This window comes from Notolepis coatsorum (assembly GCF_963971535.1).
Source record: "Notolepis coatsorum genome assembly, chromosome: 2".
NCBI classification, from domain to species: domain Eukaryota; kingdom Metazoa; phylum Chordata; class Actinopteri; order Aulopiformes; family Paralepididae; genus Notolepis; species Notolepis coatsorum.
Window position 1 is genome coordinate 187,434,793 of NC_140166.1, and position 22,500 is coordinate 187,457,292.

The 22,500-nt window shown below is 43.2% G+C and overlaps 1 protein-coding gene across 1 annotated transcript in view; it reads left to right on the top strand.

Annotated features, from left to right (window-relative positions):
- The window catches only part of notch2 (notch receptor 2), a gene marked incomplete at its 5' end in the record, with an annotated part of 58,143 nt that overhangs the window by 1,498 nt on the left and 34,145 nt on the right, over positions 1-22,500 (top strand). Inside the window, 10 exons of the mRNA XM_084308427.1 lie at positions 205-327; positions 2,811-3,044; positions 5,679-5,834; positions 6,121-6,306; positions 7,113-7,226; positions 7,606-7,719; positions 8,189-8,422; positions 19,947-20,057; positions 20,266-20,458; positions 21,952-22,097. Of these exons, the coding sequence (XP_084164553.1) occupies positions 205-327; positions 2,811-3,044; positions 5,679-5,834; positions 6,121-6,306; positions 7,113-7,226; positions 7,606-7,719; positions 8,189-8,422; positions 19,947-20,057; positions 20,266-20,458; positions 21,952-22,097 (1,611 nt within the window). The remainder of the gene's footprint in view (positions 1-204; positions 328-2,810; positions 3,045-5,678; positions 5,835-6,120; positions 6,307-7,112; positions 7,227-7,605; positions 7,720-8,188; positions 8,423-19,946; positions 20,058-20,265; positions 20,459-21,951; positions 22,098-22,500) is intronic.

A 22,500-nucleotide genomic window follows, 5' to 3' on the forward strand; every position in this document is an offset into this window, starting at 1 on the left:
GAGGTGCAAACAGTAGGATCCTATAATAGACAGACTAGCTACACTGTACACAGATGTAGCTACTGTATACAGTACTTAAGCATTCAGTTTGTCCAGCCCCTGGCACTAATAATTATCCTTTTGATGATGGCTCTCGCTAACAGAACAAATATATATACATGTCATTAGTTAAGTGATTCATTCATTATTCCCCTTGTGTGTCAGGTTTCAATGGGACTAACTGTGAGAACAACATCGATGACTGTCCTGGACATCAGTGTGCCAATGGAGGCACCTGTATGGATGGAGTCAATACCTACAACTGTCAATGCCCTCCAGAATGGACTGGTAAAGAAGAAGCATGTTTGTGTGTGCGTGTGTGTGACTTTACTCATCTCACGTGGGCTTCATTTATCAAGCTGTGCACCAGAGGTTTGTCTGGACTGTTGAGAAACGTTACCACTGGGGTGGATTTCATTACATGAGAATGAAGACAATCTCAGATCACACAACAACCTTTATGAGGCCTTTGGAACCCACACAGCAGCCCTGAGCGAGGGAATGACCTGACTGGAATTCATTCAAATGAGCTTTCAAGGAAAATACGTAAAATACATGGAGCGTAAATTATTCCCCATGTTCATCCAGACGGTCAGAAAAAAACATGTAGGTGGTTCACTTCCAAAAACCCTGGATACAAATAATATTTACTAACACTAATAGGGTGTTAAATGCCATTTTAAACACATTTCACCTGCAAATGATTAGTATAGTGATTCTTGGTCGAAGAATTTCTGAAGAAATGTTCGATATGCATGTCACGTTTTTACATGCTGCGTTTTGAATAGGTTTAGCTTCAGTGTGTCATTGTCCTCCAATGTGTCAACCATACAGCATTACTGACAAATGAGGCCCATTACTGTATGTGTGTGGGTGTGTCTCCCGCTCGCTTAGTTTTTGTGCGTGTCTGTTTCTAACTCAGCGTTTTCTCTCTGAGTTGTTTTTCTTTGCACTTGGTGCCTCCGTGTCTGTGTTTTGAGAGTGGAATAATAGCAGGTGTATTAAGTATCCACGTATGTCATATTCCTTCATTCATTCAACCCTTTATTTATCCTCAAAGAAGGAAGTTGAGGTTTCTCTCATTCACAACAACGCCGATATTTACAGGCGTGTTTAAAAACCAATAAAATCACAAAATAAAGATATGTTTATATTTATGTTTATTATGATCCCCATTAGCCCCTTTTGTGACTGCGATGCAAGCCAGGGGCTCGAATACGCAGTCACTTATTCGACCGTAGTAGCCAGGTTAATGTGCACCATCAAGCACTGCTTAAAAGCGAGCGGTGGGTCCAAAATATATCAGATATAAATTTCAAAGGTACCCACCGTTGCATTAGGGTTTCACACACGATTCCCACCACTACACGCGCGGCAGGGTTTGAAAGCTCGGCGTTGCTAATAAACATTTTAAAGAATTTTTATAAACTGGTCAACACTGCATTATTTCCGGCGTTGGGTGCATGATGTGATCACAGCGCAGGCGCACCAGGCAGCCAAATACGGAAATACAGCCGTTTTGAGCAGTGTTGACCAGTTTATAAAAATTCTTTAAAATGTTTATTAGCAACGCCGAGCTTTCAAACCCCGCCGCGCGTGTAGGGGTGGGAATCGTGTGTGAAACCCTAATGCAACGGTGGGTACCTTTGAAATTTATATCTGATATATTTTGGACCCACCGCTCGCTTTTAAGCAGTGCTTGATGGTGCACATTAACCTGGCTACTACGGTCGAATAAGTGACTGCGTATTCGAGCCCCTGGCTTGCATCGCAGTCACGAAAGGGGCTAGATCCCCATTAGTCATCATCAACGTGTTGACTATTCTTCCTGGGGTCCTCACAGATATACACACATACAAATATGAAACATTCATAGAGACAAGAGACAAATCAACTTAGACAAATTAGACATTGAATAAATAGGACAGAAACACAGAAACAAAGAAAATAAGAAAATAACAAACAAAACAGTCACAGACTGAAACATGGAGAATTATAAACGTGTTTTTAAACTGTCCATGGGATAGTGGGGTATTGATTTTTAGCGTGAGTTGGAAGATCATACCAAGAAGCCGATGCATTAAAACGAAAGGCTGACTCTCCAAGCTCAGTCTGCACTCTGGGGGACCTCAAGCATCAGCCAGTAATTTTAGCGTGTTAGATACGGCCCATAGTTATAATCTAGCAACACTATAATAATAATAATAATAATAATAATACATCTATTTTATATAGCGCTTTTCCAGGTGCTCAAAGACGCTTCACATGGGCAGGAGAGACAAACTATGGCAAAACAAAAAAACTGAACAAAACAGAACAAAAATAATACATGACAAAATAAAATAAAACCGACAGAATTAGAGGTCAAAAGCAAGATTGAAAAGGTGGGTTTTGAGGGCTGATTTAAAAGATGTCAGGGTGTTTGCATCACGGATATGGCTGGGGAGGGCATTCCAGAGGGAGGGGGCAGCAGCAGCATATACCACCATATACCACCACTATAAGGTGGTAATTTCCCAGTAATGGCCTTTAAAGGTGTGCAAATGCCTTAGATGCCTTGAATGCCTTAGATGTAAACGATGCCTTAAAGCATGTACCACTCCCTCCTCTTATCACTCCATCTCCTCCTCTGCCCCCCAGGTCTTAAAGCATGTACCCCTCCCTCCTCTCATCTCCTCCTCCTCCGCCCCCCCCCCCCCCCCCCCAGGTCTTAAAGCATGTACCTCTCCCAGTCCTCTTATCACTCCATCTCCTCCTCCTCCGCCCCCCAGGTCAGCACTGCACAGAGGATGTGGATGAGTGTCGCCTCCAGCCCAACACCTGTCAGAACGGAGGCACGTGCAGCAACCTGATTGGCAGCTATGTGTGCGTGTGCGTGAACGGGTGGAGCGGCCCCGACTGCTCGGAGAACATCGACGACTGCGCCACGGCCGCCTGCAGCCCGGGGTCCACCTGCATCGACCGCGTGGCCTCCTTCGTCTGCTTCTGCCCCTACGGAAAGACAGGTGAGCAGATGAACAGACACTGAGATGGCGTTCTCTCAGATCCAGACTTTTGTTCCATTACACAAGACAGAAATACGTAGAGACAGGTTTGTATCGATCACTCTCATCACTTTGTTTGTACACAAGGCTTTTGCACATTAAAATGTTTTACATTTAGTCATTTAGCTGACGCTTTTATCCAAAGCGACTTACAAGTTTTGTACGACAAGTCATCAGGAAGGGTACAACTCTTATCAGCTGAGTAACAATGTTCATCAAAGTGTCGAGTGCTACAATGTAGGTACAGTAAGGTTAGTTAGCACAGTATTGAATATCCATGTAGTCTGTTGAACAAGTCCACCCAGAATTGAATATTGCCTACAACGCTGTATAGTGTAGCATCAAATGCTTGAGGGAAAAGCAGAGGAAGTTAGTCATGACCATTTCTTCATAGCATGGGTCGTAAATCACTTGCAATATACTGAATGGTTTCTCAGATTTAGTGTGTGTTTTAATTCCAAGGAAACAGTATATTAAGCTATTGATGTCCTTTGAGTAGATCTCAAAGATCGGGGCCAATCACGGCATGTTTTAACTGATCGGTATCATCTATATTAAGCCAAATCAAACAGGCGAACAGAGCGAGAGACAGACAGGTCGTAAATTACTTGCAATATACTGAATGGTTTCTCAGATTTGGTTTAACCAGGATGTGTGTGTTTTAATTCCAAGGAAACAGTATATTCAGCTATTGATGTCCTTTGATTAGATCTCAGAGATGGGTATCAGGGCCAATCACGGCATGTTTTAACTGATCAGTATTATCAGCTATATTAAGCCAAATCAAACAGGCGAACAGAGCGAGAGACAGACACAACTTCACTTTGGGCGGCAGGAACACACCTTGGCACGTTCACATGGTTGTAGCTGCTACTGTTATAATTATATATAAAATGACTGAACTCAAGATAGGCTTATGCCTACCTGCAGTGACCACATTAAGCCCAAATCCCTTTTGGGTGGTAAAAACATGTAAAATGTGTTTTAAAATATTAATCCAGAAAGAAATAATGTGGAAGACACAGAATGTTAGAATAAAACAGATTTTCTTTTAATTTATTTTATTATTATAATTATATTATTTGGATTACATTGGATTCAAATGTACAGCTGTATTATCTAGGACATATGGGATCGGGACTCTGTATTGACAAATACTCAATATTAAATTACTTGGATCTGGATTGGGGGCAAAAAAAGCTTGATCGCTACCTTTGACTAAACACACTTGATTCAAAGATATGGATAAATCCTAGTCCAGGAATCAACCAACAAAGGGACAGGCATTAACTCTCAAACTAGGCTTAATGTTTCAGCAAACATATTTTAGCATTTTGTGAATTTGACGGGAGAGTGAGTATTTCTGTTCCTACAGACAGTCATGGGAAACCTGGAAAAGTAATGGGATTTGATCAAATCTTTGGAAAGGTTATAGAAAATCGTTTTTGGAATTGTCATAGTGATTTGTGCCTAATTTAATTTCACCTGATCAAATGACTCTTACCTTTGAAGGAATAATAACCCAAATAACATGGGGTTATTATGGCCCTGTTATGCCAATTTAAAACCTGAGACAGATATTCAAATCAACCATTCAACTATCGATTGAACATAGACATTGACAAATATAGGTAATGGAAATGGCACCATCTGTCATGGAATACTCACGGAAAAGTCAAGGAATTTGATCAACAATCTCAAGCTCCGCCCTCTCTTAGCTTGAAAGCAGTTTGACCTGGGGAAAGAAACAGTTCCTGATTGGAGGGTCAAGAAAAGAGGGGCGAAGCTTGAGATCGGTCAATTCTACAATTGGACCATTTCCAACAATTCAACAGGGCGGTTGGTTGAACCCTGTCTAGGTGTAATAATAATAATAACTTTATTTGTATAGCACTTTTCATACAGAAATTGCAGTTCAAAGTGCTTCACAGCAGTACAAAATACAGGCATAAGCGAGCATAAAAAAGATAGAGAGGTAGGTAAGGTAAATCACAGTTTTTCACATTAGGATCTAGCGTCCCAAATAGGCATCTCTGTTTACGGTTTCATTCAGTAATAAAAATAATAAAATAAAATAGACAGTAAAAAAGTGCGGTTTGATTCAGTTTAAAAATAGGCAATACTAAAAATAATAAAATAGAACAGACAGAGTAAAAAGTGTGATGAAATAGTTCAATAAAAATATGCAATAACACTTAATAGAATAACAGAGCAGTGCATCGCTCTTAATACTTTGAGTTTCTTTACAAAGTTCTAACATACAACAGAGCAGTGCATGTGTGTATTGAGCCGTACTGTATTGTACCCATTCTGCAATCTGTTACATCATTCATTCATTCATTCACTCATTCGCTCTTAACACTTTGAGTTTCTTTACAAAGTTCTAACATACAACAGAGCAGTGCATCGCTCTTAATACTTTGAGTTTCTTTACAAAGTTCTAACATACAACAGAGCAGTGCATCGCTCTTAATACTTTGAGTTTCTTTACAAAGTTCTAACATACAACAGAGCAGTGCATCGCTCTTAACACTTTGAGTTTCTTTACAAAGCACCTCTCCCTCACCCCCTCTCCCTGTGCTGTGCCCCTGCCAGGCCTGCTGTGCCACATAGACGATGCCTGCATCAGCAACCCCTGCAGGGAGGGCTCCCAGTGTGACACCAACCCCATCAATGGCATGTTCAACTGTAACTGTCCGGCCGGCTACGTTGGCGCCACCTGCAACATCGACAGGGACGAGTGCAGCATCGGTGAGGGAGAACGCTCGCTTTCTGTCTCCTATGATCCTTTCAGCTTCATACCAATGTAATACATTGTTACTCCTATACACTGGTGTTCCCCCGGGTTGTGCTCTACTCTACTCTACTTCATTCGTTCTGTTCTGTTCTCTCGGTTCTATTCCGTTCTGTTCCATTATGTGTTGTTCTATCCTGCTCTATTTCATTCCATTCTGTTATGCTCTATTCTATTCTGCTCTATGTTCTTTCGTTCTGTTGTCTTGTATTCTAACCCTCTTCCTCCCTCTTGGTCGTCCAGGCACTAACCCGTGTGAGCACGGTGGTCAGTGTGTGAACACGGACGGGTCGTTCACCTGTAACTGTGTGCGAGGGTACGCCGGGCCGCGCTGTGAGTCAGACGTCAACGAGTGCTCCTCCAGTCCCTGCCAGAACGACGGCACCTGTCTGGATCGCATCGGAGACTACTCCTGCATCTGCATGCCAGGTACACACTCACACACTTAAATAAAAAATGTCATGATTGTCCACATAATTTGCAAACAGACAAGCTAAAGACACTATAAATGCAGTCATATATTCAGAGATGTTCAGTTATATATATGCGCTGAATTGACAATCAGGTTGGAGCATTCAGCAGAATTAGACAGATATCGCAATGACACAGTATCTGTTTCAAGGGTGTAAAATGATACTGAATGATACCTTGCTAACTGCTTGGTCCTCCAGTGGTATATGTACACACACATGTACACGCACACGCGCATGTACACACTAGGGCTATCACAACAAAAAAATTGAATAAAAAATTCGTTGCAGAATTGTAGACAAGTTCGAATTCGAATTTCAGTAAAAAAAATTTTAAAAGAAACTAAACCTAAAAAAAGGTCTAAGCTATTTTCTAAGTTTTGGCTACTTTTTTTTCCATGGTATGTTTGGTATCATTCTTTTAAGCACAGTCTCACCTATATGACCTGACAGTTTTTTTAAATAATAATATTATAAAAAGAAATATCTAAAAATAAAGAAAATCGAATTTCTCCCTTCAAGTTCGAATCTCGTGTTTTAACCTTTTATGTACGGTAAATTCGAAATTAGAAAATAATGTGACAGCCCTAGTACACACACACACACACACACACACACACAGTACATTTAACAGTAAGAAGCATTTTGTATAAAAGTATTCTGTACTTCTGTATGACAAATATTAAAGAAACTTGAAACTTGAACTTGAACACACACACACACCTAAATACACTTACCTCATGAGAACTTCTTACATGCGTGCAGGATTCGATGGGACACACTGTGAGATGGAGGTGGACGAGTGTCTGAGCTCCCCCTGTTTAAACCAGGGCAGGTGTCTGGACAAGGTCAGCCGCTTCGTCTGCGACTGCCCCGCAGGTTAGTACACACACACACACACACACACACACACACACACACACACACACACACACACACACACACACACACACACACACACACACACACACACAGACACACACACATTGATTATCTCTCTCTCACAGACTCACACACACACACACACACACACACACACACACACACACACACACACACACACACACACACATATTCATGTTAATCCAGTCATGTTTCAATTATGATGTAGCACTTATAAAGGCACAAAACAAAAGTTGGCTTTTCTAAAGTTGCAGTGATTCAATACACAAATGCCACTTTGCCTGGCCTCCTTAGTTAAATGCTTACGTGAATGCTTATCTATGTATTTATTTATGTATTTATTAAATGTTTTTAGGCTTCAGTGGTGAGATGTGCCAGATTGACATTGATGAGTGTTCCAGTACACCCTGTCTGAATGGAGCCAAATGTATCGACCGGCCCAACACATACGAGTGTGAATGTGCAGAAGGTATGAAAGCAAACTGTCTTAAAAAGACTACGATGTGTTCCTGTCTCTGTCCTACATAATCTGTTTTAAAAAGACTACGATGTGTTCCTGTCTCTGTCCTACATAATCTGTCTTAAAAAGACTACGATATGTTCCTGTCTCTGTCCTACATAATCTGTTTTAAAAAGACTACGATGTGTTCCTGTCTCTGTCCTACATAATCTGTTTTAAAAAGACTACGATGTGTTCCTGTCTCTGTCCTACATAATCTGTTTTAAAAAGACTACGATGTGTTCCTGTCTCTGTCCTACATAATCTGTTTTAAAAAGACTACGATGTGTTCCTGTCTCTGTCCTACATAATCTGTGACAGCACAAACCTATTTAAACATTCTGCATTGAGAAGCGGAAGATGAGACGCTATCTTCTAAATGATATCTTTGTTGTCTATGTCCCGCCCCCACCCCCCCACACACACCTTCCTCCCCCAGGCTTCACAGGTCCTTTGTGTGAAGAGAACATCAACGACTGTGTGCCTGAACCGTGCCACCATGGTGTGTGTAAAGACGTCATCGCCACCTACTCCTGCGAGTGCCACCCGGGGTACACAGGGTCCATCTGCAACGTCCAGGTGCAGGAGTGCCACAGCAACCCCTGCCAGAACCGAGGACGCTGCATCGACCTGGTCAACGCCTACCAGTGCAACTGCCTGCAAGGAACCACTGGTGAGCTGCTGTTCTATCAGCGATGACGAAATTGACCAACGCACACTTTTCTCTCTCTCTCTCTCTCTCTCTCTCTCTCTCTCTCTCTCTCTCTCTCTCTCTCTCTCTCTCTCTCTCTCTCTCTCTCTCTCTCTCTCTCTCTCTCTCTCTTTTTTTTTTTGATCAAATTTTTTTTTATTATTAATTACATGAAACAGGACAACACAATAACCACAGTAACAAAAAACATAACTTTCACAGGAGAATAACAAACAATAATAATACAGAATAATAAATTATAAAGACAAAAAGAAAAAGAAACAGCGTCCAACCTATCAAATATAGATGGCTACTTCAATAACAAAAAGGGTCTTCAAAACATGGCAACCTTTCCCCACCTTTACAAAGTGGAGTGACTTAAAAGATTGTTTATGAGAGTGTTGCCGCAGATTTACTGTAGATAGCCTAGGTCCCTTACACATGTTCAAGACTGCCAAACTTGCAGAAGGTAAAGTGTAAGAAGAAAGAAATTCTTCCTCCAAGTTGGTTGACAGGTCAATCAGTCTGTCAATATTAGTCTCTTGGGGAGATGGCATGTGAGTTGACATATAGCGCAGAATAGCTAAATACCAACCCCCCCTAAAATCCCCCCAGTCAAAGTTAAGAAGGACAAGACAAAAACCAAGACAGACAAGACATTTCCTCCTCCCCCTCCCCAGAGACCGCCGGACCCCCCCGATCAAGCGCCCCAACCCCGCTCAGCCGCACACTGCGGTCTTTACCTTCTCAGCTGCTGCGAACCACAGGTCAATTCCAGCCTGCCCTACCCCGATCACCCGGGCCGTGGATATCTCAAGATAAATCACATCCAATAGAGTTAGGGACCAGTTAATCATTGTAAGCTTCTCAGGCTCCTTCCATCTCATTGCTATTAGCTTCTTCGCTGCTGTGACGCCCGCTAGGACAACCCTTTTCAGTTGTACGGACGCGGGTAGTGTCGTTATATCGTTCAGGAGTAGCGTAACAGCTGTGAATGGGATAGTTAAGCCACACAGATCTGAAAGTTTGTCCGTTATTGACCTCCAGAAGCGGGCCACTGGTGGGCAATCCCAATACATATGCATATAAGTGCCAGTGGCCTTTTGAGAGCACAAAGTGCACCGAGAGTCGGTTATCAGTCCCATAGCAAATAGCTTCCTAGGTGTAAGATAGGTCCTATGAATATAATTAAAATTAATTTGCTGGTGATTGGGGTTGCGGGAAGATAATGCCACATTTGCCCAAACATCATCCCAGTCAAACTCGGGGTCCAACTCCGGTATATCCACACGCCAGATTGTATCCAATGATAAATTTTTATACGTGGATTGAATTAAGAGCGTATAAAAATCGGAGACAAACCCTCTGGATGTCGTCCTGTCCACTATGAGCCTGAGGAAGGGGTGTGGGTGCAAGGCTTGAGCCCACGGTACGCCATGCGCCCTCAGTGCTGACCTTAGTTGAAGGTAAAGAAAGAAGGACTCGCCGGGTAGATCATAAAATTCTCTTAAGTCCTGAAACGCACGGAGGCCGTTCTTATCATAAATATCCTCCAGAGTATGCACTCCCCTCCTTTGCCATTGAGGAATATTAACCGGCTTGTGTCCAACAAGTAATTGCTGGTTATTAAAAATTGGAGAGTCCAGGTGCCAAGGGCATTTAACCCCACACGACCTCTGTACATTACGCCACGTTTGGATCACGTGAGTTATGATCGGTCCATACCTCAGCCGGCATTTCGCAATAGAGACAGTGGAGTACACTACATCCTGTAATCTTAGCGGAGACACCGCCGCCGCTTCTAAGGAGCGCCACGACACAGCCTCTACAGGGTCTAGCCAGCACATCAAAGGTCTCAGTGAAAAGGACCAGAAATACAGTTTAAAATCAGGGATTGCGAGGCCCCCATCTTGTTTCCTACGTTGAGTAGTAGCCCTTTTGATTCTCGGGCGTTTGTTATTCCAGACAAACTTAGATACCATCGATTGTACCTTGCGCCAGTGGTCTATTGGAGGGGGCAGGGGGAGCATTGAGCTAATAAAATTTATCCTAGGCAGGATGTTCATTTTGATTATGGAAGCCCGGGCTTGTAAGGAGTTAGGAAGGGACGACCACCTGTCTAGATCCTGGCGTATTTTATCATAAGTACCCGTGAAGTTGTACTTAGTAGTTTGGTTCAGCGTGGGGAATATCTCTATGCCCAGGTATTTGAAATGTTCTACTATGGGGATATCAGCTGGTAGTCGTACCGCCTTGGCCAGTTCATTAAGAGGTAGGCAGGCTGATTTGTTCCAGTTAATCTTAAAACCTGACAATTTACCAAAGTCGTCGATTATCCTCAATAATTTTGTGGCCGATCGGGAGGGGTCGTCCATGAAAATCAGCAGGTCATCCGCATAGAGAGCAATTTTGTGTGGAGTATTGTTGACCATTATGGGGACGATGTCCTCCGATTGCCTAATAAATTGGGCCAAAGGTTCGAGGGAAAGCGCGAACAGTCCCGGGCTCAGAGGGCAACCCTGTCTAGAAGATCTGGAGACTGGAAAGAGTGTGGAACAGTTTTTGCCTGTCAGTATCATCGCAGACGGCGAGGCATACAGGACTTTAATCATATGAATAAAACTCTTTCCAAGACCCATGACCTCAAGTACCTTCCACAGATATGACCACTCAAGTCTGTCAAACGCCTTCATGGCATCCAAAGACAGAACTGTGGATGGAGTTGTATTGTCTTTACTGTTATCGATTACATGCAACAGCCTCCTAAGATTATCTGCAGCCAGACGCCCCGGGATAAAACCAGTTTGATCGCAGTGTACCAATACAGACATAAATCTCTGCAGGCGACGGGCCAGCACCTTGGCAAACACCTTTAAATCGGCCCCGAGAAGACTCAAGGGTCTATAGCTACCACAATCATTGGGATCTTTGTCCTTTTTGAGAAGTAAAGAAATCAACGCCATATTGACATCTCTTGAGAACTCCCCTTGTTCGATAGCGTAATTGATCATATCGAGCATCAATGGACCCAGTTGGTCCCAGAAAGCTAAATACACTTCGGGTGGAATACCATCCCAGCCTGGCGCCTTACCCCTCTGCATTTCAACAATAGTCTCCCTCAATTCTGCGAGAGTAATCGGTCTCCCCAGTTCCTTGGCCTCTTCCTCAGAAATGTGGGGTATCTCAAGCCCGCCAATGAACGATTCAAATCTAGAGTCATCCAGATTACCCTCTGAGCTATATAACTGTGAGTAAAACTCTTTAAAAGTGTCATTGATCTTTTTCGAATCAGTAGTGACTGCACCCTGGCTCGTCCTAATCGAGGGGATATCTGAGAAATGATCATTTGATCGTATTTTCATTGCCAATAGATGGCTAGGTCTGGAGCCGTGAAAATAGTAATTTTGTCTTGTCCTGTGTATCAAAAACTCAGACTGTTGTTTAAGTATGGAGTTTATTTCTTTTTTGACTATCTTACGTTGTGTGTTTAGTCGTTCATTATAGTCAGTTTGCAAGGATGCGTATAGGTCCGCATATAATGATTCCAGTCCTTCTAGCTTTTTTGACCGGGATTTTCGCAAATTGGAGGCAAATAGTGTGACATGACCCCTGATGAATCCTTTCAATGCGTTCCACAGGACCCTAGGGTCTTCTACTGTGCCAACGTTGATCTGCAAAAATTCAGCTAGTTTACTCCTGAACTCAGAACAGAAGTCATCGTTCTTTAGCAAGGTCGAATTAAAACGCCATCTGGGAGCTCTTGCGGAGAGCCTGCCAAAGGTTGCCGTAAGGAAAATCCCCTTGTGGTCTGAGAGAGCCAAGGGAACCAATGAGACATCGAAACTATCAAACATATTAGGGGACGCGAATGCATAGTCAATTCGAGAGAAGCTTTTGTGTCTGGCTGACAGGTGAGAGTAATCTCTGAGGGTGGGGTTGCATAAGCGCCAGAGGTCTGAGAGCCCCGTGTCTTTGGCCCACATCCTGAGGGCCTTAGAGGCCCGTTTCTGGTCGCTCGTTTCAGAGGGCCCAGACCTATCCATCTCCGCATCCCAGCACGCATTAAAATCGCCACCCACAATGAGAGCGTATCCATTAAGTTCCAACATATTCTTCGTGATTGTATTATAGAACGCTGAATCAAATGTGTTAGGAGCATACAATGCTATTATAGCCATCTTCCTATGCAAAAATTCAACTTTTGCTATAGTAATCCTTCCCTCCGTGTCCGACCATACATCCAAGATTTTGATATCAAGGTTACGTCTTGTAACTATGACTACTCCTTTCGTCTTATCATCGGCTGAGGATGCGGAGATAACGTGATATTGCCGATTTGCCAGTCTTGACACGTCACCTACCATTAAATGCGTCTCACTAAGGAGAGCAAGGTCAATATTTCTCCTCTTCAATAGCCAAAGGACACTGGCACGCTTGTGTGGGGCGTTAAGCCCTCCTGCGTTCCAAATTAAAATATTCAATTTAGCCATGGTCGAGCTTGTATAAGTGCGTAGAGAACATACCCGTGCAGCCAGGCTGAGTACAGAGGTGCCGATCCCGGCGGGCCCGGACGGTCAATCCCAGGAGTTCAGAGGAGGAACACTTACACATATATAAGACAACAGTACATAGAACACATAAAAATACCACCCCAGCTACAACCCCCCCTCCTTCTACTCTAAACCCTAACCCACCCGTCCTACTATAAGTTCCTCTATACCCACTCTCCAATCCCCACCCTATGCCCCACCCACTGAGGATGGTCATCTTCCTATCACTTCCCACTAGAGACATGGATCAATAAGACGCTTCCCACTCCCACCCCCCTCTAGATAAACCCCTGAGTAAACCCCCACTAGTCCAATAAACACAAATAATAATAAAATAAAATTCAATAAAGATATCGGTCGAAAACCACCTGAGCCCTGGCCCCAACATGAGAAAACCATAATGGTAAAAATAGCCATCATTAAATAATAACTCCGCATCAACCTGCAGCCCTCTATTTCGGGATCTGCGCTTCAACATCACATTGTTATAGCCCAAAAAGGTATAGGAAAATTCAATACAAAATTAAATTAGAGCATCCCAGCCGATAGTCTAAGGCAGGTTCGGGTCACAGGTTAATTGTGCAAAATTGTGTGAACAGTGTCAATTAAACAATGACAAAAAAAAGGAGGAAGGGAAAAAAAAAGGGGTTATGGTCAAAGTGCACCCCTTTAGCCGTCCCTCTGATCAGGCACAACGGCTGAAATGACCCAACCTATGTAAGATTAGAATTAAACACAATCATTCATTAATCAATCCGGGGATGGTAATAGGCAACACCTGACACCACCTGTCATCATACATTGTTTCAATAAAGATATCGGTCGGAGCAGTTAGTCCAAGATAGGATCGAATCACATTTAAATTGCTCATTCAAATGCCATTAAAACATATAGGAAAATTCAATACAAAATTAAATTAAAGCATCCCAGCCGATAGTCCAAGGCAGGTTCGGGTCACAGGTTAATTGCTCATTCAATTGCCCTTAAAACAGCGACACTAATTATTATATAATTACTCAGCATCAACCTGTAACCATCTACCCTGGAGTCTGCATATTAATGTATCAACGTTATAGCATAAGTGCCTCACGGAAAATTCAAAACAAAATTAAGGCTTGTCAGTAGTTAGTCCAAGGTAGAACCGGATCACATTTAAATCGCGCATATAGATGACATAAAAACAGCGACAGTAGGAAAGAAAAAAGAAAGGAAGAGAGGGTAATGGCTCGAGTGCAAGCCATATAACCATATAGCCATTAAGTGCAAGCCATACCCGACCCAACCTGTTATCAAATATTGTTTATGCATATTCAACCGACCTTGGTATCTACTTTGGATCACCAAAGCTCAAAACAACCTGGATATAAAAATAAAAAGCATACCAGAAGTTAGTTAGGGACTCGGTCACTCTTGAACTGTGCAAACCAATGTCCCTTTGAACAGCAACAGCAACCAAAATACGTAACCATTAACGAATGTCTCAGCGCAGACCATAGTCGAAGCCCGCTGGCTAGCCCGAGGCTAGCGCGTAAGCTAGTGACGAATCCGGATAGCACGTTAGCCTACTATGTACATTGTTCAGCTAGCTCGTTAGCTTCCAAAGAGGCGATACACAAGTACGACCATGAGGTCAGCTTTAGCAAGTAACAGAAGTCATTGGGAAGCCCCGCTAGTTGGATGGGCAGAGGACAGTTAGCATGTCTGGGCATGACAGCAAGTGTTTGTGAATAGTCGACCTAATCAATGTATATAGGCCCAAACCGCCAAGTCACTCACCCTCCATAGATATCAAGCAACAGACTCGGGTGTCTTCGCGAGATATTCCTTCGCTTTAGCCAACGACCAAAACAAACGCTGACCACCGACCTTCTCCAACACAGATAGTTTCGCGGGAGCGAATAACGTGGGCCTCAGGCCTAGTCTCCATAGCTTAGTCAGGACCACCTTGTACTCGGCTCTCTGAGCTTGAACCTCCGGTGTAAAGTCCTCGAAAATGGCCACTTTGTGATCGCCAAACCTCAGAGTACCCCTTCTGGTACGAGCCGACCGCATGATGATTTCTCTCTGTTGGAGTCTGTTCAGCTTGACTATGATGGGCCTCGGTTCTTTGTTCACGCCGGGAGAAAACCTGCCCGCTCTGTAAGCCGACTCACAGATAGGAGGCGAGGGGAGGACGTCCGTCCCTAGTATCTTCTGCAGCAGTTCGGGCATGGTCTCAGAGAGACGGCCTTCACCGCTGGTCTCCGGTACTCCAACAATCCTGACGTTGTGGCGTCTATCCCGGGACTGCATCTCCTCCATCGCCGACTGTAGTTTGTTGACTTCAGCCTGCCTAGCCAGCAGGGCGGATTCAAGACCCGCCATCTTCTCACATTGTGATGATACCTCCGTCGTTAGCATGGCTAGTTCGTTAGCATTAGCCGATGAGGCAGCGTGAATCGTCTCCATCTTTTCTGTCAGCGGGACTACCGCCAGCCGTATTTCTTCTGATATCTCACGACGGAGGCTGATACAGAAATCCGCCAGCACTTGCTTCTGTGCTTCAGCGATGCGTGCCTCAGAGTCTGCGTGTACTTTCTTCTGTGCTTCAGCGATGCGTGTCTCAGATTCTGCGTGTAGCTTGGTCATGACCAAGAGCACAGCTTCGCTTAACTCCCCGACAGCGGGAGACGGTACGGCCATGCTCGGCGGTGTCGGTGTCGTGCCTAACTCTTTCATGGCTCTGGTTTCCACCCCCGCCATCGTAGAAAGTCGAAAAAAGTTGATGAATGTATACTAAACACGACGACCTAGCAAACAGATAAAAAACAAATAAAAATAAAATAAAGACTAATGGGGAGAAACGTATATTCAGCACGGTAGAAGGGAGCTCATGTGAAAACACGTCTACTCCATGATCGCTCAGCTCCGCCCCCCTCTCTCTCTCTCTCTCTTTTACACACACGTCCACATAGCCTTCACATATTCCACATAGACACACACATAGCCTTCACATATTCCACATAGACACACACATCACATATTCCACATAGACACACACATAGCCTTCACATATTCCACATAGACACACACATAGCCTTCACATATTCCACATAGACACACACATAGCCTTCACATATTCCACATAGACACACACATATCCTTCACATATTCCACATAAGACACACACACTCACATCCACATAGCCTTCTCTGTCTACATACCATATTCACACATGCATGCACACACACTAGCTCACCATTCTACAGAGAAGTGGGCTATAGCTCCAGCCTCCATCTCTGTAAACTAGGTCTCTCCATGTTGCAACATGTCATTCTGTCAGTAAACTATCCTTAATCAAAGACTCTGTTGTCCACCTCCATGAATACTCTGGTCATGTGATTCCACATCAACTGACATCAGGGCTTGTACATTTCACCTTGCAGAAGTTTGCTGAATATAGGTTAGTGAATGCAATATTTCTTGGACTGTCACAATATAGACTCCTGAGTCCTGACTGGCAGACAGTGCTGGTCCTCTCAGTTCAAATGATGCAAGCCTGCCGATTGGAGGCATTCCAAGTCAATCAGTTCAGACGTTATAAACCCAAGGGACTGGAAGAGTTGAAAGAATAAAAATCAGGACCAAGTTGACTTATAATGTAGTAAATGAAGATAGTCTGAAACTGCCTGTAAATATTAAATATAATAACTAAACATAGCTGCTAAGACAATGTCACATTTCGATAGTCTTCATTAAACAGACATAATCAAATACCTATATAAATATAGAGAGAATCTGTGTCGAAAATGTGTCCCGTTTAAAGCTAAATCCACAAAGAATGGATTGCACGGAGCAAGTTGCACCCTTACTTAAAATTCATGATGAATTGAAAATGGGGGACCCTGATGTAAACAAGACAAACGTCTTTCTCTGGTCTGCATCCCCTTAACAATTGTGTGTATTGAGCCGTACTGTATTGTACCCATTCTGCAATCTGTTAATACAATTTTCATTCAATTAATCAATCTGCACGGTGATTGATAGAATGAAAGTGTTGCCTGCTGATTGGAGGCATTCCAAGTCAATCAGTTCAGACATGAAGATAGTCTGAAACTGCCTGTAAAAATTTACAGATTTTTACGTTAAATATAATAACTAAACATAGCTGCTAAGACAATGTCACATTTCGATAGTCTTCATTAAACAGCCATAATCAAATACCTATATAAATATAGAGAGAATCTGTGTCGAAATCGAAAAAGTGTCCCGTTTAAAGGCACAGTCTATGATTGCCGTTTAAAGGCACAGTCCGTGATGTCAGGATGACGCTCCTTTGTTGAAACAGTGTTGCCCCCAGATTGAAGAAAAACATTTTCACTCTGAAATTAGTGTCAGAAGAACCTTTGACGCAAGGACTTACAGCATGTGACAGCTGAAAGCACATGACTTTAAAGTCTGTAAAAGTTTTGGTCACATATGTAATATCTGTAAAACATTTTAGTTTTGAGTTATGATGACCTACTGTAAATATTATGAATACACCCAAAATGTTTCAAAAATAAATCAAGGATTGTATCTTGAAATAGCTTAGATTAATCACAGGCTTCAAATGTTTAGGTCCGTGAGTCATTCCAGTGCATTCGTCTCCCAGACGCTGCTAGTAAGACGCCCAGGCTCCATTCATGTCCTCCTGAGAGCTTTAGTTATGACTTATTCTTTTGGCCGCTGAATGTTTCACAGGCATCAGCTTGAATGAAATGGAAAGCCCCCCACCTACAACCAGGGCTTCCTGCATGGCTGCTGTGTAGTGCAGTGTGTCTGTCCCTATAGTGTGTGTCTGTCTGTGTGTGTGTGTGTGTGTGGTTGTGTCTATGTAACAGTCATAAGGCCCAGCGCTGCCCAGCACATTGGTCTCTAAGGATTAGTACCCTAGTACATCGGTACTCTGAGAGCTAGTACTGGAGTCAGGACTGGACTCACTCCCCACCCGGAAGGGAGTCAACTTAGGTCACCCTATCGGGTCTCCTCACTCTCTAGCTCTCTCATGTATCTGCCGTAGGTCTCTCACTCTCACATGCTAACCTATTTAGCACCTAATTGTATCTAGTTTTTAAATAGACTTTCTAATCTATGTCTTGTTCCTTTATCTACCAGTAGTTTACCCCTCACATGTTCTCTCTAATCCTATTCATAGTACATCTATAGATAGTATTAGATTTTAGTTCAGCATTTTTTTTGTCTGGTTTTCATTCTACATGCTCAGTTAGACACATGGTATATCACTCCCCCTGGTGGGGGCAGATGGAACCTTTATTTGTATTTATTTTTTGGAACCGGAACCACTGTTACAGTGGGTGACAATATTGTCACAAGGAAAGATGAAATTACATACCTTGGTTCCATCGTAGAGGCAAATCTTTCCTGTGACAAAATGGCATCCAATGTAATAAAAAAAAGTCAACCAAAGAACAAGAGTCTTGTACCGGATCTCCTCTCTGGTAAACAAGAATACCTGAAAAGACTAACAGGAGCACTCATTCAAGGGTACTACGACTATGCTTGCACCTCATGGTACCAAAGCACCTCAAAGGCACTAAACACAAGATTACAAACATCACAAAACAAACTGGTCAGACTACAGCTTGACCTTACTTCTAGAACCCACCTCACCCCTGCCCATTTTGACAACCTAGGATGGCTCAGAGTAGACGACAGAGTACAGCAACTTGCAATGGGCCTGGTCTACAAGATACACTACACCACAAAGGTACCCATGTACATGTCAAAATACTTCCCAAAGGCCAGTGAATACCACAACCACAACACCAGAGGGAGTTCCACAAATCATGTCCAACCCAGATTCGGCACAAACAAGGGACTAAACACGTTTCGCAATTATGCCACATCAATGCGGAACGCCCTACCCACAGCCGTACAATCCCTACCCACCTTCAAAACCGCTCTCAAAAAGCACCTACGGGAGGCTGCAATTCGAAACTGGCCCCCGTAAATGTCTGAACCCCCCTCCCACCCACCCACCCCCTCCTAATGTACAGTTCCCTCCCCCTTGTATGTATATATTTACTGTTAGGATCTCTGCTTAACAGTACTGTATATTTGCATATCTTGTATGTCACAAATGTAACAGTACTGCATAGCTGTATGTCATGTATGTCATAAATATCATGATTAGTTTAGATTAGATGATTAGATTAGATTTTTATATCTGTATATCTGTAAATGTCATTATGAATTGAAAATGGGGGACCCTGATGTAAACAAGACGAAAGTCTTTCTCTGGTCTGCATCCCCTTAACAATTGTGTGTATTGAGCTGTACTGTACTGTACCCATTCTGCAATATGTTAATTAAAGTTTTCAATCAATCAATCAATCAATCAATCAATCAAACAGTTACCCTCTGGAACTCTCTCCCCCCCCAAATCCGCAACGCCCCAACCCTGGATACCTTCAAATCCGCTCTAAAAACACACCTCTTCACCAAGGCTTTCCCCATCAGTTAGTTTTAGATTAAATTAGGTCCATTATCCCCTACTTTCCCTCATCCCCTTTTCCCCCTCCCCCCCTTACTTTCCTTGCCCTATTTTTTGTCCTGATTGTAAAGCGACCTTGGGTTCTATGAAAGGCGCTATATAAATTTGATCTATTATTATTATTTTTAGTTCATATCCATGTATGTGTCCTTTTTCTACTACTTATTCATGTAATTTTACCTTAAACACACACACACACACACACACACACACACACACACACACACACACACACACACACACACAAACACACACAAACACACACACACACACACACACACACACACACGACAGCTGTGGCAGGGAATATTCAGCGGAAATATACAATTTCAAAGCACAATGGAGGTCTTTCCAGAAGTCAGCAGATCCTCGATTCCCCCGTGCTTTTGATTCATGATCCAACTCCCCTCTCTCTACCCAGGAGTGAACTGCGAGAACAACGAGGATGACTGCGCCAACAACCCCTGTGTGAACGGAGAGTGCCAGGACGGTATCAACGAATACAAGTGTGTTTGCGACCCAGGATACACAGGTACGCTCACCCTTTCTCCATGTCATGGCATAGAAACAGACACAAAACACACATGCAGGCTATAGATCCCAGGTGCGGATTAAGATCGCAAAGAAAACCAACAACAAAGAAAATATTTTCACTTTTAGCTAAATCCCCACTGATGGAGCCGTGTTCTGAGAAATCTTACACCGTTCCCCTCCTCTTGACTTGTTCTCTTTCCTCCCAGGAACTAAGTGTGATGTGGAGATAAACGAGTGTAACTCCAACCCCTGTATGAGCGGCGGTACCTGCCTGGACAAGGTGAATGGATTCCAGTGTCTCTGCCCGCCTGGCACCCACGGCCCGCTGTGTCACTCCGGGACGGACCACTGTGCCCCCCAGCCCTGCGTGTACGGGGAGTGCATCGAACAACAGAGCGGGTACACTCTCGAGTCTAGAATACTATAAGCTCTATTCACTGCGACCAGCAGCTCTATAGCTACAGTAGTCTCTAGTTCCAAAAACGCATCTTTCAGTGCAGAAACGTGAACGGCGCCACTGGGTGTTTCTACTACTGGGTGTTGTTTGTACCAACGACCACCACCAGCGATTTGCATTTGAAACAGCTGTCCTGTCGTAATTAGCATAACGTATAGCTGGTTAAAGGAACACGCCAACTTTTTGGGAAATTAGCTTATTTGCCATCTACCCTGGAGTTAGACAAGCAGATACATACCCTTTTCTTCTCTGTGCATGCATTAGGCTTAGGGAACAGCCGCTCCATTAGCCTAGCTTAGCGTCATTCACTGGAAGTAGGTGTGCCAGTGTAGCCTAGTTCCAACAGTCACGAAATACGCTCCAAATACAACTCCAAAACATTCCTGTAAACATGTTGTGACCTGTGTATTTACCACGTGGAGAAATTTAAAAAATAATTAGTCATTTTTCGTTTTCTAAGCAAGCAGATATATACTCTGATTAAATTTTTTTTGCCGAACCACTGCTGCCTGGGCGCAGTGATTTCATCACCTGAAAAGCCCTGGTGTTTTTTTGAAAAACTGGCTATTAATCAAATAAGCTAATTTCCCAAAAAGTTGGCATGTTCCATTAAGGACTGAGTGAGTTCTGTCCTTGAAGCATTTGCAATTGAAAAGTGGGTCTGAGGCAGTGACATCAACGTGTGCGTTTCAATCTGGAGACTACTGTATGAGTTGGTAGGTCGGTCCACAAAGATTTCCACACCCTCTAGTGGCCACAGTTTTCACACTAGGAGGCTGACATTTGGCAGGAAGGTCAAGTGAGCGAGTTTGAATGCCGATTGGCTCAAAGGGGGTGTGGCAATGGGAGTGGCCTATTGCTAAAAGATTCTCATTCCCCCTGTCACTACTGTCGGGTAAAGGCAAATAGAGGGTGCCACTAATGCCAAAACGGGCATGGCCTAGCACAATAAAGGCTTTGAAACATGCCTGTACAATTATATCATACCTGACTAACAGATAGACAAACACGTGGCTAATGTAGTGCCCTCCTAAGGACCAATCCCTGTAACTCTGTAAATGCAGACAAGGCAGCAGCAAGGTGCATCATTCTCCCTCTCCCATGTTCCTTGAACATTTTATAATTTGTGTCTGAAATATAATGCGTAACGAATGAACAAGCAAACAGATGGATACTGCACTCTACACTATTCTATAAAAGCAGGTGCTAACATAATTGCCAATAATTGACCCAAAGGGTGACGGCATCATGCATGAGGGAAGCCATTTACCGTTGCCTTGTTCCAATGTAACACATTGGTGGAATTGTGTTGCTAGCAAACAGCTTGGACTGTGGTTCATGACTTCAAATGTAGTCCATTTAGAATGTTTATGTCGTCAAGCTGAAAGTATCTCTACATACCGCTGGTTCTTCTGAGACATTCCTCTGTTTCCAGGTACCACTGTGACTGTGAGGCCGGCTGGGTCGGCCAGCACTGTGACCAGGAACAGGACGAGTGCCAGTCCAGTCCATGCCGAAACAGTGGCACCTGCGTGGACAGACACAACGGCTACACCTGCCAGTGTCGGCCTGGATTCACAGGTAACTAACAAACCGTTGTTGATTTTTTTAAAGGAGTGCTTTTACTGTATAGGCTAAATTGAACTATTGTTAATAAAGTGATTGATGATATACAGGTTTATACTGTTTGATTTTCTGGGAACTCTCATGTCAGACCTGCAGACTGGAACATTGACTTTAAAAATGCAATAATCTGCATTATTTGGGATGTTTTGTCTTTTGTGATTTTGCTGCATACCTGAAGTGTTGTGATACTGGCTGTATTTGGGATTTAGTCTGAAACCAAAGAAAACGGAACAAGATACATATAATCAGGGTGTCTGTGGGTTATTAATTTTTTTTTTTTTTTTTTTTTTTTTTTTTTATAAACTTTGGCCATTCCCCTGGCTCTTTTATGTGTTTATCACATTTATACTGGTCAAGG